We start from the raw sequence: 17,304 nt of genomic DNA on the forward strand, positions 1-17,304 counted from the left end.
TTGATTGGAGCGTCACTGATGAGTCTTATGTAGACATAAAACCCGCGTCTTACGTATTAAATTATAATCCTGGTACATTTGATAACTACATGTCAGTATATATTCAGGACACTGGTTGGATGAATATGTAATGATTTATTTTTTTCTCCGTGGTATTTTACCGGCGTCACGCGTTTATTTTTCTATAAGGTCAAATTTTATCCGTCTTTCACGGAAAGTATTTTGCAGTATTTCTTTTCCGTTCTATAATCACCGCAGTCTGAGAAATTCAATCATATTGCCTACTATGAATGGTTCTCACAATATATATATTGTGGGACGGACACAAAATTTGTCAGTAGAAAATCTAACTCTAACACTATTTGGAGTTAATTTTCAGACTTATATAAATATTTGCATTAACTTGTATCTATATCACTCTTAGATCCAGTGGACATGTATATTGTATGGTTTGTCACTTGTTTATAGTTGTTTGTATAATATACTTATTTCTAGTGACTGTATAATGCAATTAATCATGATTCTATATGATATATAAAAATTGTTGAGTTAGATTGCTGACAAATAATAAATGCATTGTGTATGATAATAATAATATAACATCTACACACGCTTAAAAAACACGTGTCTCATGTCTATCTCTAGATTCACCTTCCGTGACAAGGTAACACTACGACTATTGAAGTTATATTTTTATATAGCGGATGTGGTCGAGTGGTCTAGAGCGCTGGACATGAGGCTAAGCGATTGGTGCTGTAGTGTATCAAAGGTGTGAGTTCGAATCCCGCTGAGGGACGGACAAAAAATTTGTCAGTAGAAAATCTAACTCTAACACTGTTTGGAGTTAATTTTCAGACTTATATATATATTTATATATATATATATATATTTATCCAACGCAATCATAGGTTTGGACGTAGTTTTCAATTTAGACTCGTTTATATTTTTCGTTATGACTTGTATCATATTTTCCCTCCGGATTATATGATCCGTTCATCCAATATTGACTCTTAAAATTCAAGAGTTTTAATCTAAAAATGAGGGTACTTTTCCTTAAAATGAGGGTATTTTTTATATGGCCTTCCAAATACCGTTTCGATACCTAACATCACTGAAGAGACATTTATTGTCGAAATCCGGATCTGGTGTACTAAAAACATATTGACACCGTATGTTTGTGGCATAACATTGTGGCCACAAGTTAAACTTTTTTCTGTTTAGTATTAAATTTATATTAAGATCCATTTTGTTACATCTTGTGATCAATTGTATTTGGCAATCGCCAATGGCAGTCAGCAGGGTTAAAGAACATCAGTTGTTCGACCTGTTAGTCAAATGCGTTTTGTTTAAATATACTTTTTTCACTTTTTTGGTCTTTTGGAAAATATTGTTTGTGCTGTTTTTAGACCCTTTTACAACAAAACTTGTTTAACATGCACACGTATAAAAATTGCGGTTTTTATCCTACGCAATCATATGTTTGAACATAGTTTACTATTTAGACTCGTTTTTATTTTTTCGTTTGGGCTTGTATCATATTTTCCCTCCGGATTATATGATCCGTTCATCCTATATTGACTCTTGAAATTCAAGAGTTTATCTAAAAATGAGGGTACTTTTCCTAAAAATGAGGGTACTTTTTATATGGCCTTCCAAATACCGTTTCGATATCTAACATCACTGAAGAGACATTTATTGTCGAAATCCGGATCTGGTGTACTAAAAACATATTGACACCGTATGTTTGTGGCATAACATTGTGGCCACAAGTTAAACTTTTTTCTGTTTAGTATTAAATTTATATTAAGATCCATTTTGTTACATCTTGTGATCAATTTTATTTGGCAATCGCCAATGGCAGTCAGCAGGGTTAAAGAACATCAGTTGTTCGACCTGTTTGTCAAATGCGTTTTGTTTCAATATACTTTTTCACTTTTTTTGTCTTTTGGAAAATGTTGTTTGTGCTGTTTTTAGACCCTTCTACAACGAAACTTGTTTTACATGCACACGTATAAAATTGCGGTTTTTATCCAACGCAATCATAGGTTTGAACGTAGTTTTCAATTTAGACTCGTTTATATTTTTTCGTTTGGGCTTGTATCATATTTTCCCTCCGGATTATATGATCTGTTCATCCTATATTGACTCTTAAAATTCAAGAGTTTATCTAAAAATGAGGGTACTTTCCCTAAAAATTAGGGTACTTTTTATATGGCCTTCCAAATACCGTTTCGATATCTAACATCACTGAAGAGACATTTATTGTCGAAATCCGGATCTGGTGTACTAAAAACATATTGACACCGTATGTTTGTGGCATAACATTGTGGCCACAAGTTAAACTTTTTTCTGTTTAGTATTAAATTTATATTAAGATCCATTTTGTTACATCTTGTGATCAATTTTATTTGGCAATCGCCAATGGCAGTCAACAGGGTTAAAGAACATCAGTTGTTCGACCTGTTAGTCAAATGCGTTTTGTTTCAATATACTTTTTCACTTTTTTGGGCTTTTGGAAAATGTTGTTTGTGCTGTTTTTAGACCCTTCTACAACGAAACTTGTTTTACATGCACACGTATAAAATTGCGGTTTTTATCCAACGCAATCATAGGTTTGAACGTAGTTTTCAATTTAGACTCGTTTATATTTTTTCGTTTGGGCTTGTATCATATTTTCCCTCCGGATTATATGATCTGTTCATCCTATATTGACTCTTAAAATTCAAGAGTTTATCTAAAAATGAGGGTACTTTCCCTTAAAATTAGGGTACTTTTTATATGGCCTTCCAAATACCGTTTCGATACCTAACATCACAAAAGAGACGTTTATTGTCGAAATCCGGATCTGGTGTACTAAAAACATATTGACTCGTTTATATATATATATAAACGAGTCTCAATTGAAAACTACGTTCAAACCAATGATTGCGTTGGATAAAAACCGCAATTTTTATACGTGTGCATGTAAAACAAGTTTCGTTGTAGAAGGGTCTAAAAACATCACAAACAATATTTCCAAAAAACAAAAAAAGTGAAAAAGTATATTTAAACAAAACGCATTTGACAAACAGGTCGAACAACTGATGTTTTTTAACCCTGCTGACTGCCATTGGCGATTGCTAAATAAAATTGATCACAAGATGTAACAAAATGGATCTTAATATAAATTTAATACTAAACAGAAAAATGTTTAACTTGTGGCCACGTTGTTATGCCACAAACATACGGTGTCGATATTTCTTTAGTACACCAGATCCGGATTTCGACAATAAATGTCTCTTCAGTGATGTTGAGGATCGAAGCGGTATTTGGAAGGCCATATAAAAAGTACCCTCATTTTTAGATAAACTCTTGAATTTTTAGAGTCAATATAGGATGAACGGATCACATAAACCGGAGGGAAAATATGATACAAGCCCAAACAAAAAATATAAACGAGTCTAAATTGAAAACTACGTTCAAACCTTTGATTGCGTTGGATAAAAACCGCAACTTTTATACGTGTGCATGTCAAACAAATTTCGTTGTAGAAGGGTCTAAAAACAGCACAAACAACATTTTCCAAAAGACCAAAAAAAGTGAAAAAGTATATTTAAACAAAACGCATTTGACTAACAGGTCGAACAACTGATGTTCTTTAACCCTGCTGACTGCCATTGGCGATTGCCAAATAAAATTGATCACAAGATGTAACAAATGGATCTTAATATAAATTTAATACTAAACAGAATTTTTTTTTGTTAACTTGTGGCCACGATGTTGTGCCACAAACATACGGTGTCAATATTTCTTTAGTACACCAGATTCTGATTTCGACAACAAATGTCTCTTCAGTGATGTTGGGTATCGAAACGGTATTTGGAAGGCCATATAAAAAGTACCCTCATTTTTAGATAAACTCTTGAATTTGTAGAGTCAATATAGGATGAACGGATCGTATAAACCGGAGGGAAAATATGATACATGCCCAAACAAAAAATATAAACGAGTCTCAATTGAAAACTACGTTTAAAAGAGGGACGAAAGATACCAAAGGGACAGTCAAACTCATAAATCTAAAACAAACTGACAACGCCATGGCTAAAAATAAAAAAGACAAACAGAAAAACAACTGCGTGGAAATACACCTATGATTGCTTTGGATAAAAACCGCAACTTTTATACGTGTGCATGTCAAACAAATTTCGTTGTAGAAGGGTCTAAAAAAAAGCAGAGGACAGTTTCCCCAGAGGGAATTAATGAAAAAACATAGAAGAGTCACTTATTTTCACTACCATCACTAATTTCCTGCCATCACTTGTGTCAAGTAACTCCGGCTTCTGTACTGGACTCTTACACTTTTCAGTAATTTTTTAATTATACTTGTTTTGATTACAGTTGGCAAGGATGTGTAAGTACGTAGCCACGTTCTATTACTTAACCTTAGTAAAAATTTATTACTCATTTTTCTTATCATCAAATTACTATATTTTTGGGATGTTTAAATACGCAGTTTTTGTTGCAACTGCTCTACCATTGTCATATTTTAAATATCATACCAGTTTAGATCGGTCAGGACTGTTTATTGGGACTGTATTTCCACGCAGTTGTTTAACATCTCAACTGTCACCACCTTTGTGAATTTAGAGTTCACATCGTAAATAACTCTTTTTATTTTGGCATAATTTTGTAGTCTTTGCGGTGTGTTTGGAAATTTCATAATTGTTCCAGCGTTCGCTTAAATTGTATTAATTCAAGATTTTGATAGAGTCTTAATTTGAATTGACATGATTCATTTGTCATCGTGCAATTACCGAGGAAGGATATCTGTTATCCGAAATATCTACCATATTGTTCGTTTTATTGTGTTTTTGGTGATGTTGTACCCTTTTAGACTTGTTATATATTATATGTTGTAGTGTACTGCATCATGTTTCTATGATCCATCGCCCCGAAAGATTTATCGTTGACTATTTATTCAGTCATTTTATATATATATATATATACCTGACCATAATGATCAATGTGTCACCAAGGAAGAACATATTAGCATAATTTATCAATCATAGAGAAATAATTATAAGCAATTATTATATTCAGAAATCGATTTCAAAGTGATTTTTTTCCTTTATTCTTATTTATTTACATAAAAAAAAACTTGAATAAAGAAGTAACTAAGACAGAAAATGTCATGTTAGTAATATCCAGCTGTTTCTATATATTGGTGTGTTATGATTCATTTGGTTTTGTCACATAATCAACAACCACATAACAAATTTAATAACCTTCAGTTATCATATATGAACACATTGATTTAATTCAAAATAAAGTAAATTAAATAAACACAGACACCAACATGAACCATTTTTCATCAAACGAAATAACGACATATTATGAAATGTATGTGCAATCAAACAATAATTGTCACCTACTCCAATAAACACTTGTGTATTTTAATAGTTAAAATTAGCATCGTACTTCGCCATTACTGTTTATTGTAGTAATGTATAACTATATTTCTACCTTTACTCTTCAATTGTACTGACATTTGAAAACAATCCAATTTACATACCTATATTTATTGATCATGATACAATTTTAAAATCTCTGAAATTATTTCTGGTTAAGTTACATATGCTTGATGCTAATTGTTTTTTTAAATGAAAGATATTTACTTGAAATGTTTTCTTGATATCATTTTAAATTATAATCTGAAATAATTTCCCATTGTAATACAATTATTTGTTTGTGTATTTGCTAATTTAGCTTACATTTAAATACTCTAATATTAGTCAATAATATTTGTCAAAACATTTGTTTTTTTTTTGTGACCTTTTAAATATTTTAACTTCCAGGAAATCATTTCATGGGAATGACAAATATCTCACAGTGAAATATTTTCCTCTGGATAATATCTCACAAAATCCTCTGTTCCGCCAGACGAGATTTCTTCGAGATAGCATTGTTTGCTTTACATATACTACACTTGTTACCCTAACACTTACAGAATGCAAAAGGCTTTCATAGGGGAAATAATGAGATTTAACTTAGAATTGTGAGTAGTTTAGAAACATATCGAAAACTGCATTATTAAGTAGGCACAAAGTAAAGGAAGGGGAGTACATAATTATGGTATCAACTTTCTATTATATGATATTATTTTTTTTCAAAACTTCATAGTAAAAGTGGCACAGTTGAAGCCGTGGAAAGGTGGATCATCAGTATATATTAACTCAGATACAATTTTCTTATACTTTGACAAAATCGGTCCGTTTCTGTGCGTGTTACATTTTAGTGTCCATGGATTTATGAGTTTTGAACAGCTGTATACTACTGTTGCCTTTATTTACTATGATTTTTTTTACAAAAAGTGTGGGTCACCGTTCTATTATTCGGGCTCTAAGTCGTGCAAAATTGTCCAAATATGCATAGGTTGTTCGTGAAATAACACATTTTTGCTGCATAAAGAGAAATCTATGCGATAGCTCGAAATAAAATATGAGAAGATAGGTTTTATAATATGCTTTAGGAAAACGAAAAGAGAAAAAAAGGTGCAACCGAATTTGTTTGCCTGCTACGAGTAAAAAAAATTCTTATCATTCGAGTATACATTTTAATTTTTAATAAAATAGTTATCTCACCTTAAAATGGCTATTCAATATTGTTTTTATTGGTATAAATATTGATTTTGTTATCAGTAAATTAAAAGCTAACTAAATATTACTAGTATGTTATATACATATTCATGGATCTACAATCTATCGATACCTGTAACTTGGCATTGCACAAGGTCATGTTTTTCTTTGGCTGTTTATGACGTCTTTACACTAAATCCATTGGATGTTGGTTGTGTACGGATTGATAGTTCAGTCTTAGATGCATGATTTTTTATTAGTTGTTAGTGGATTTGAACTAACTGTCAGATAACTGCGAGTACTCTCAGATCTGTTCATTGTTTTTTTTTTGTGTCGGGATAAGTGATAAGTACCCGGCCACGTCCACTTGTATTTTTGTCCATCTGATGAGTTAAGCCTTTTTAACTGATTTTTATAGTTCGTCTTTATGTTGTACTGTTATAGCACTGTCCTAGATTAGGGTAGGGTTGGGATCCCGCTAACATGTTTAACCCCGCCACATTATGTATGTATGTGCCTTTCTTAATTCAGGAGCCTGTAATTCAGTGGTTGTCGTTTGTTTATGTGTTACATATTTGTTTTTCGTTCATTTTTTTTATGTAAATAAGGCCGTTAGTTTTTCGTTTGAATTGTTTTACATTGTCTTATCGGAGCCTTTTATAGCTGACTATGCGGTATGGGCTTTGCTAATTGTTGAAGGCCGTTCAGTTGCCCATAGTTGTTAATGTCTGGGTCATTTTGGTCACTTGTGGACAGTTATCTAATTGGCAATCAAACCATATCTTCTTTTTTATAATTTGAATAATTAATTCTTAAAACACACATATTTGGTATTTGTTGAAACATTTTGAATAGTGCAATACATTACTTTCTTTTCTTTATACAAATTAACAGTCCAACCAATATATTGCAAATCTGTCTCCAAATTTGCTGATTTAGACAAAGAACTATATCGTTTATGTACTGCAATTGTACGATGGCGGTATACCACGTATCTATCTTAATGAATGTCTCAAATTGCTATAAAAAATTATTGCATGTTTGTTAGAATTATATCATAGCAAATTATAAGATCCTTCACGTATGTGTGTATGTTAAACGCTGCTAACAAAACAGAATAAGCTCTAATTACAACATAACCCAAATGTAAGCCAAACATTGAATTTTCCCTTTGTATTCTATTTTTAGCCATGCCGGCCATGTTTGTTTCGCAAGTGGGGTCATCGGACACATTTTTCAATTTCGATACCGTAGTGATGATTGTGGCCAATTTTGGTTAGATTTTGCCAAGTATTTTCAGAGGAGAAGATTTTTGTTAAAGTTAACAGACGACGGACGACGAACACCAAGTGATGAGAAAAGCTCACTTGACCTTTCAGGTCAGGTAAGCTAGATAGTTATCAAAGGTACCAGGATTATAATTTAGTACGCCAGACGCGCGTTTCTATCTGCAAAATCTGCTTGTTCTCGACCAAAGGCATACCCTACATTTATGTAATGATTATAATGTTACATGTATGATTATTTACCTTTATCATTAAGTTGCTTGGCAGCCTCATTTGTGTTAATGTGGGTTACAACTGAAATTGAAAATAAACGAAAGACTATATTGATATGCATCAACCATGTTAATGTATAATGGTTTTGCTTACATTTTATTTATTGTTTGAGCTTTCGATTTGGCAATTTGAAAAGGGACTTTCCGTTTTGAATTATCCTTTGGAGTTCGGTATTTTTATTATCAAACTGTTTTCTTACCAATCGTTTAAGGATAAGGTACATGATTAGACTTTAAAAGAGTCCAATGAAATGATCAAAATCGATTTTCATTAGAAGATTCTCAAAACTGCTTAACTGAAAAAACTGTTTAATCTAAGCATAAGGCATTACCTACCTGTATCATTTAGTTGCTCAGCAGTTACATTTGTGTTAATGTCGGGGACAGCTGAAATTGAAAAAACACGAATGACTAAATTGGCATGCATTAAACATGTTAACGTATATAAGTAAATTCACATATTTTTCTATAATGCTATTTTGTATGCTTCATTTTGTCAATATAAAGAAATTTTGTCCGACTTTCATATAAGTGAAATTTTTAGCTAGCTCCACCATTTTCTACATGGCAAAATGCCTGTACCAAGACAGGAATTAAACAGTTGTTTTTAATTTGTTTGGTGTGTTTGAGCTTTTGATTTTGCAATTTGATAAGTAACTTTTCGTTTTTGAATTTTTCTTGGAGTTCGTTTTTTTTTGTAACAAACTGTTTTTGTGGAAGCTTTATACTTGAAAATAGCCCAATGAAATGAAAAAAAAAAATTTTTATTAGAACGATTCTCAAAACTGGTAAACTGCAAAACATGTTTGTTCTAGGCATAAGGCATTATTTACCCTTAGCATTTAGTTGCTCGGCTGCCTCATTTATGTTCATGTCGGTCAAAACTGAAATTGAAAATATAACGAAAGACTACATTGATATGCATTTACCATGTTAGCATATATCAGTAAAGTCACATATTTTATTATCTTTCCATACAGGTACAGGATTAACAATTTTATTATCTATAGAATTTCAACTATCTGTTTTATGATAGGATTTGCATGGTTGGACGTGGGAGTATGATTTAATTCGGACTCGGTTCTCCCTTTGTAATATGACATTAAAAATAAGAACAGCTCGCAAAAAAATAATTTGCTTTTCCGACATTAAAATTTAACGAAAAAAATTAAGAAAAAAAGTGTTGAACCAAAATCACTCACAACAAGAAAAACCTTAACATATGTATTACCTATAACTGAAAGATGATACTTTGTTGATACATATAATTCCATTTTGAAAACATATAAATTAATAAAAAATTTACTAGATGTATTAAAAAAATGTGGAAAATCGATGGTTAACAGCTTTACCATGCTTCTAATTAAATCTTATATATACTTTTAGTGGTATTTGATTTTACCTTAAACTTCATGTTTACTGATGCTTATCGAAAAAACAAAGTAGATGACATACTTAATATGTCACATCAACAAAAGAAACAAAAATGATGCATTGTTTTTTCCAGATTTGATGATTTTGATGACTTTGCCTTACACGTTACCCGACGATTAAATGTAATTTTTTGTTGCTCGGCGGCATCATTTGTGTTTATGTCGGTCGAAACTGAAATTGAAAAAAAACCAGACAGACTTAATTGATATGTATTAACCATATTAACGTATATTAGTAAAGTCACCTAATGTATTGCATTTGCATACGGGTGCAGGATTTACAAATCGGGATGAAATCATTATGCAATTATCACTTTTATTGAATGATGACATGTTGTTGAGACAGATATTTCCATATAATAAATACAAATGTATAATAGTTTCAACGACACCGTTATAAATGCATTAAACAAATATCTGGTTGGAAGTGAAAAATGTCCAAAACCGATAGTTTACAGCTTTACAATGCGACTAAATAAAGATTACTTCTACTTTTAATGTTACCTTTAGCATTTTTTTTATCAAATGCTCTTTTACTTCGTACTTTATTCTGCCTTTTTAACTTATTTTGATTCGAGTCTTTTAAAGACGAAACGCGAGTCTGGCGCAAATACACAATCTCAATTCTGGTATGTATGATGAGTTTAATTATTGCACGCAACTTAAACGCTATGTTGATTGATGTTAACCAAAAAACAAAGTCGTTGACGATCTTTATTTATAATCATTACAAAACATGTTTCAAGATAATATTGATTTAAAAAATTATGCCGTGAAATATGGACATGGAATCAGAGTTCAGCATAAATAAACATTCAGTTTGGAAGGAAAAAAATCAACAATATTTCAGAATTTATAGGAGATTATTGCAATTCTTTTTCGGTTTTCGTCGAAACCGTGATCAATATGGAGAACTGAAATATCGCTTCAAATGGGACACTATGAAGTTGTCAAACATAAACAATTTATATCCTGCTTTTTTTGTCTTTCTGTTGAAAGACCTATTGCTTTTGTTCTGATTATTTTTTTGCTTCTTCCGCTACACTTTGTTCTTGCGATGTATAGTGGTTTCGCAAGATGTCGCTTAAATTGTTTGAATATGATATTAAACAGTTATTTCGCTATTGAGACTGACCCTATTCAACTGAAAACATTTCATTATAAGAGTTATCTCTACAAACATTGTTTTTCTTGTGTGTGAATGTCCTTCGTTTCAAAATAAGATAACGACAAAATTCGTTTTTTTCATTGTTGGTTACTTCCTCAGTAATTTTTTAATCAAAGTGTTCCGATGACATCTTGTAGGAGTTATCTACCTAAACAAAAATATTTGTCCTTATATTTTTATTTCTCATGTACCGTAAGCCGTATGAACCTAAAGTCGAATAAATTTAAGTTCTTGAGTCCCAACTTAGAAAAGAGGTTAAGGACAAAGGTCAAAGTTTATATTCTAAATTTTATTATATACTTCATGCTGCTTTTTTTTTTTGTGTGGGGGGGTATATGCCCCTTCCCTTTTTTTTTTTTATGAAAGTGACCTGCCGAATTAGACTATTTACCGGGTTTGTAATAAAAGAGGGGCAAAAGATACGAGAGGGATAGGCAAACCCAACGATTAAAAATAAACTGACAACGCCATGGCTTAAAAATAAAAACAGACAAATAATAGTACAGAAGACACAACATAGAATAATAACGTACGCAACACGAAGTATTTTTTGAACTGAAGATAATAATCAGTGAATGTATAACATAATGGCATTGAATTATTACAGAGTGGATCGCTATACGTTAAAAAGAAAATTTACAGAACATTGGTGGTTTCATATGGTATGCGGTCTTTTTATACAGGTTCAATCTATATGAGGTGCAAAACACAAGGAGCTTACATTGATCGTCTCATTGCACTGGCTCAAATTAATACATGTAGTCTCTTAAACAGGTTGTTGTATACCTAGGTTCAAACTGATTTATTTTAAAAAGGTATTCCAGTTAAGGTTGACTGAAAGGCACAACATTGCCCAAACACAATCACATATTTAGGGGCTTTTTTAGTTCAAAGCTTACCATATGTTAAGAAATGAGACACACAGTCAACGAAAATGTTCATACTATAAGATCACCTTTTACAACAGGTTAAATTTACCTTTTAAAATTTTGATTCCTTAACATTTTAAAACAAAATAGTAAAATGATATATGCGTACAAAAAATTTTGTTTTTAGCCAAAAGCATTACTTATCTTCCTTTGAACAGTTTTTACCTTCTTCCTTTTGTGGCAAGCCTGTATATGTTGTACCTGAAAAAAAAATAACTCATTAAACTGAAATGCATAAAGGTACATTTATCATATGTATATGTTGGAATTAACATTCATTATGCAATGGATGAACAATTAAACAGATTCATTTTACCCTGTACCACGTCGACTCGTACGTTGAATTTGACATTAAAATATACCGGTTCTGTTTCTGTTTTTCTATATCAATATTTAATATATGCTTGCATAGCTATTGTTGTCATAATTCCGTCCAAATTGCTCCATTGAATCATCATCACTGTTGTCGTTATCAAAAGATACCAGAGGGACAGTCAAACTCATAAATCGAAAATAAACTGACAACGCCATGGCTTAAAATGAAGAGGACAAACAGACAAACAATAGTACACATGACACAACATAAAAAACTATAAAATAAACCCCACCCAAAACTAGGGGTGATATCAGGTGCTCCGGAAGGGTAAGCAGATCCTGCTGCACATGTTTAAAAAGACGCTTCAAATTACTGGCAATATAGCCTGCTGTTGCCTTTAGGTAAATTGACACATATCCTGTTATTGAATCCTTCGGGTTTGTTGTTCAACTTGTGATTTAATCGAAAAAAGTTAATCGAATGATAAGTATAAACAATTATTGAATTACGTTGTTCAACTTTTTTTAATCCTTATATTAGTAAATCTCTTTATTAATTCTTAGTCGTATGATTAAGTTCGGGTAATTAACAAGTGTTTCCCACAACGCATTTTAAATCAGAAGGTAAAACTTCCTTTCTGCTTTAAATTATAACATTCTTTTTTATAAACCGGTTTTATGGTATATTATTGAATAAACGTCTTATAACATGCTCATATGTTGTGTTGAAACATATTCAAATTAAAAAATAATAAAAATAATCTGTTTCAGTTCAAAATGAAAAACAATTTCAGTAAATGAAGATTGTAAGGGAACAACCATTTAACTGAATATTCTCAAAAAGGGGGAGGGGTATAAAATAAATATTCTGGTTCTCGAGGGAAAAAAAAAAAGTTTTATCAGGCAGCATCCAACTCGTCCTCTCTAAATGTTGCATAAAAATGTATCCTGCATGAGTCATTCATGGCCATGATCTTCAATACTCATGGAATTTGATGTCTGACTACGACAGTGGCGGCAGACTATTTGAAGGTTTTGTTTTTATATATTCACATGATAAGCATTCTCAAGGGTATCCCAAGCCCAGTAGTCAGCACTTCGGTGTTGATATGAATATCAATCATATGGTCATTTTTATGAATTTACTGTTTGCAAAATATGAATAATTCGAAATACTAACGATGTTTTTATCCCAGGCATATATTTCCTAAGCCGTATTCGGCACATTTGTTAGGAATTTAGGGTTCTACATGGTCTTTAACTTTGTTTTTGTAATTTGTTTTTGGTTTTCTATCTATTTTTATATGAGCGTCACTTATGAGTCTTGTGCAAAGGAAGGGCGCGTCCGGCGTATCAAATTATAAGCCTGGTGCCTTTGATAACTAATGTTTCATATTGGTATTAAATGTCATTTAAAATTTTATATTATTTTGATTATCAAAAATACCTCCGCTGCATGGTGGTGTCCATTGAGTACAAGGGTGAAAAACAAACAACCCAGTTGTCAGTGCTACTAGAACGACAACTCCAACTATAATACCTGCACTGAAATTTAAACAAAATCAATATTATAAAAAAATGAATGAAATATGCTAACGGTAAATCACAATTCATCACTGTCTAGAATCCAAATAAACTGATACAACTTCTATTAAGATAGGATCCTTACATATATCCTCATTCCATTTTTATAATGGAGGGAAAAACTGCACAAAACGAAGCATAAATGGACCAAATGAGACCTTATGAAGAGGACAAAGAGATTCATTATTGGTTTTATCATCCTGAAGTCATCCTATGTATGATATTCAACTGTTTGTAGGCAGATGAGATAAATCGTTTATCATTTATTGGTCTACATTGCATTCTATCATGATGTGCCTTGATTTGGATTTTTCTAAGAATGTTTCTCGAATCAGATGTCGTCTTACATTATATTAGACTTTTTGTCAAACTGTTGAACTGATTATGACGAAATTTGATAGTATTGCTTGATATAACAAGCAGTATAATATATAAAAGTAACATTCAATTTATTAAACAAAATAGTCTTCTTTTAGTGTGAACAACACAATCATTGAACTCAACACCAGGTTGCAAGGGCGAGCAAATATTCACTAAAATTCTACAGTTGTAAACATATATCTTTGGGGTTTCAAAGTACCATTATATTTCTTATTTGGTTACATGCATGGTTGCTTAAGCTTGTACACAGGTAGAAAAGAGATCCACATTTAATTGGTTGACTACTAGCGGTGTTTTTTTCTTATATGAAATGAAATGTTATGTTCATGGCAAATATTTTATTTATTTGAAGAAAGATACATTCTGCTTATTTTTTTTTAAAGTAAAAATTTAACAAAGACTAATAGGGGAAAATCAATGATGGTTTAACGCCTAAAATGAGAAGCTGAACATGTATATTTTACCTTGTTATTACTCTTAATTGTTACAATTTGATGCTATTTAAGTGAATTGGACAAACAAATGAAATAGTCTGAGTGTATTAAGTCCTAAAACACATTTTATGAGAAAATAAACTTAAAATAGGACTCTATCGTAAATATTAGTAGACAGAGCCCAACTTGTGTTTTTCGGAGCTAATTTTAACTTTTCGTCTTCTTTCTTATATTCTTCCTAAACAGAAACTGTTTCCTTACGTAATGTTTTAATGAATATATAGTTATAAGTAAATGAAATTATTGTTAAAGCAGTAACAACAAATTATTTACTTAAAGGGACGCGTTTTATGTCCCTCTCTGAAACCAGTTCTACGTAGAGGCTTGTTGAAACGTCCTTGGAGTGAGTAAAGTTTTATACGAATAGTTCATTCAGTTTAGATACATCAAACATGAGTAAAGTTACCCCCATTTTTTATTCATTGGCCTAAAAAGTTTAAAGTTTGAGGAAATATGAGGTATCAAAAAGGGTCAAAAGATACCAGAATGAAATCCAAACTCTTAGATTGAAAATAAACTGACAACGCAAAAGCTAGACCAGAGGCTCTAAAGAGTTTGTGACTTATTTGTAGATCTTACTTTGATGAACAGTGTAACGGAGGGGGTCGGTGACGACACCTTCTGGGACGTGTAGCGGCCAGTACTTCGCCCCTATTCGACCATTGGGATACCTGATATCAGATTATGGCTGAACAACAGACAATGAATCAAACAAAACTATATTTTATTCACAAATGTACAATAATTGCATGTATTAAACAAAGTCGGATATAAACAGGAGTCAGAAAACTTTCTAAACTGAAGTTCAAAAATAGAGTAATTTCAAAGGTAAAATGAAAATGAAGTGTTCCCAGAGTTAGTCTTAAAAGTAAAGTAAATTTGCTTCGCGTTGTGTTTTAAAGTAGTGAAATTTGCATCATAAAGGGGTGACTAACTCTGGCGAACTGCACCGAAGTGGTGGCTAACTCTAAACTCAAGTGAACTGATACAGTCCGGCGAGGATTTGGAGGCCTGTGCAAGGCCGACTCCGACTGAATATCAAATGATATTCTAAACTTGTCATTAAACAGGGTAACTTTAACTGAAACGGTACTGAAGAAAAGTTGAATAAATAAATATTCATAAAACATTATAAAAACATCGAAAGTTAAATACTAAAACAGTTAAATTAACAATCCTTACTTTTATCTTACTGTGTTTAAATAAAATTAAACTTAAAATAAACATTTAAATACTAAATAATTAATCTGTCCAAATTAAGGGGAATTAACCTAGGCAAACAAGGCACATCCATTACATTCCTCCCCCTTAGGACAAATATTAAAGAAATTAATATTTGGGAAAAAAATATTTAAAATAGATGTGTTGAAAACAATAAACAATATAAAACAATGCAAACAAAATGTCAATTAATGTCAAATTAACACACGGCCCAACCATCGGGAATAAACGTCCAGGAATAGGCGGTAAACACAGTTTATAAAGTACAATAATCCATAGCATATATATCCAACGGTAAATGGACACAGCATATGTACAGCATTCCACAAATATTCCTTCAAACGGAAACAGAATGTAAATACGGCTAACCTGCATGGTTCAAGTTGTACCAGGTATAGTCCACCAATTGTTGATCTCACAAAAAAAAAACACTTTTAACATGTGTTTTCGGGTTCTTAAAGTCCATCGTTGTACCAGGTTTAGTCCACCATTGTAGATCTCACAGAATCACGTTAAACATGTGATTCCGGGTTCAAGATGATCAAACGTTGTGCCAAAAGTAAGAAAGGTGTTCTCGATACAAGAACGGCTTACTATATCAGCTGGTTGTTTTCACACATACCAACTGCCACTCAATAGATTTCTGCCATGACTTATAAAAGTCACAAAAGGAAAACCATAACCAAACTAAACAAATTTAAAACAATAAAACTTGTTCAGAAAGGTTAAAAATCCAAATAAATGAGCAAACTCATCAATAAACCTATTCAAACAAAACAATTAGCCACAATCTAAACAAACCAACATCTAAACAAAACACAATCTAATCAAACAACGTTTTTGAGGGTGGTTTAGATAGCAAAACCGGCTCATTAACGTGACCAAGAAAAACAACAAAATTCAATCAAAACTTTGAAACTATACCTACTAAACAATATCAACTGACAAAATAAGTAAAATACTAAATAAATAAAACACACTATATGAAAACTTTAACTGGCTTATCCTTCAAACAAGAAAACTCATCCATGCTAGAAGTCAAATAATCAGATAAACAGCTATGCAAATCAGATGGAAATAAACTTTGAACTCTTTTGACAAATTTGCATGATTTTTTCACATTCTTATTACATGTATTAACTGAAGTAGAAACTTGTTTTTCTGGTTCAACAACATGAACAGAATTGACACGTTTACAAACTTTATTGGGACAATTAGCTCTGATATGTCCAACTACCGAACAATTAAAACATTTTTTTAACTTTAAACTTCCTATAAACTAGCTTCCTAAGAACTTTGACAATTTGATCAAAACCAGACTTCAAACAACTAAAATCTAAACTTTCTTCACTTTCCTTAATTTCACATTCAACAGGTTCAACTATTAAATTAAAAGACTCAAACTTTGTTGCCAAAAATATAGCATCATCAAAAGTTGCAGGATGCTTAAAACGAACAAACTTTCCCATTTCCTTTTCTAATTTGTCAATAAAAATGTCCATACAATAAATTTCCATACTATGGAAATTATCTGGATATGCACGATGGCATAAAAGTTTAAATTTATGTCCAAAATCAAACACAAATTCATCTGGCAAAATTGTACA

The 17,304-nt window shown here is 31.7% G+C and overlaps 1 protein-coding gene across 1 annotated transcript in view; it reads right to left on the bottom strand.

Annotated features, from left to right (window-relative positions):
* LOC139528918 (uncharacterized) overlaps window positions 1-17,304 on the bottom strand; it is a 166,098-nt gene that overhangs the window by 119,620 nt on the left and 29,174 nt on the right. The window contains exons 5-8 of the mRNA XM_071325155.1: window positions 13,465-13,562; window positions 11,868-11,903; window positions 8,509-8,559; window positions 8,144-8,194 (exon numbers count right to left, since the gene is read on the bottom strand). Coding sequence (XP_071181256.1) covers window positions 8,144-8,194; window positions 8,509-8,559; window positions 11,868-11,903; window positions 13,465-13,562 — 236 coding nt within the window. The remainder of the gene's footprint in view (window positions 1-8,143; window positions 8,195-8,508; window positions 8,560-11,867; window positions 11,904-13,464; window positions 13,563-17,304) is intronic.

Source organism: Mytilus edulis, chromosome 6 (assembly GCF_963676685.1).
Source record: "Mytilus edulis chromosome 6, xbMytEdul2.2, whole genome shotgun sequence".
Taxonomy (NCBI): Eukaryota; Metazoa; Mollusca; class Bivalvia; order Mytilida; family Mytilidae; genus Mytilus; species Mytilus edulis.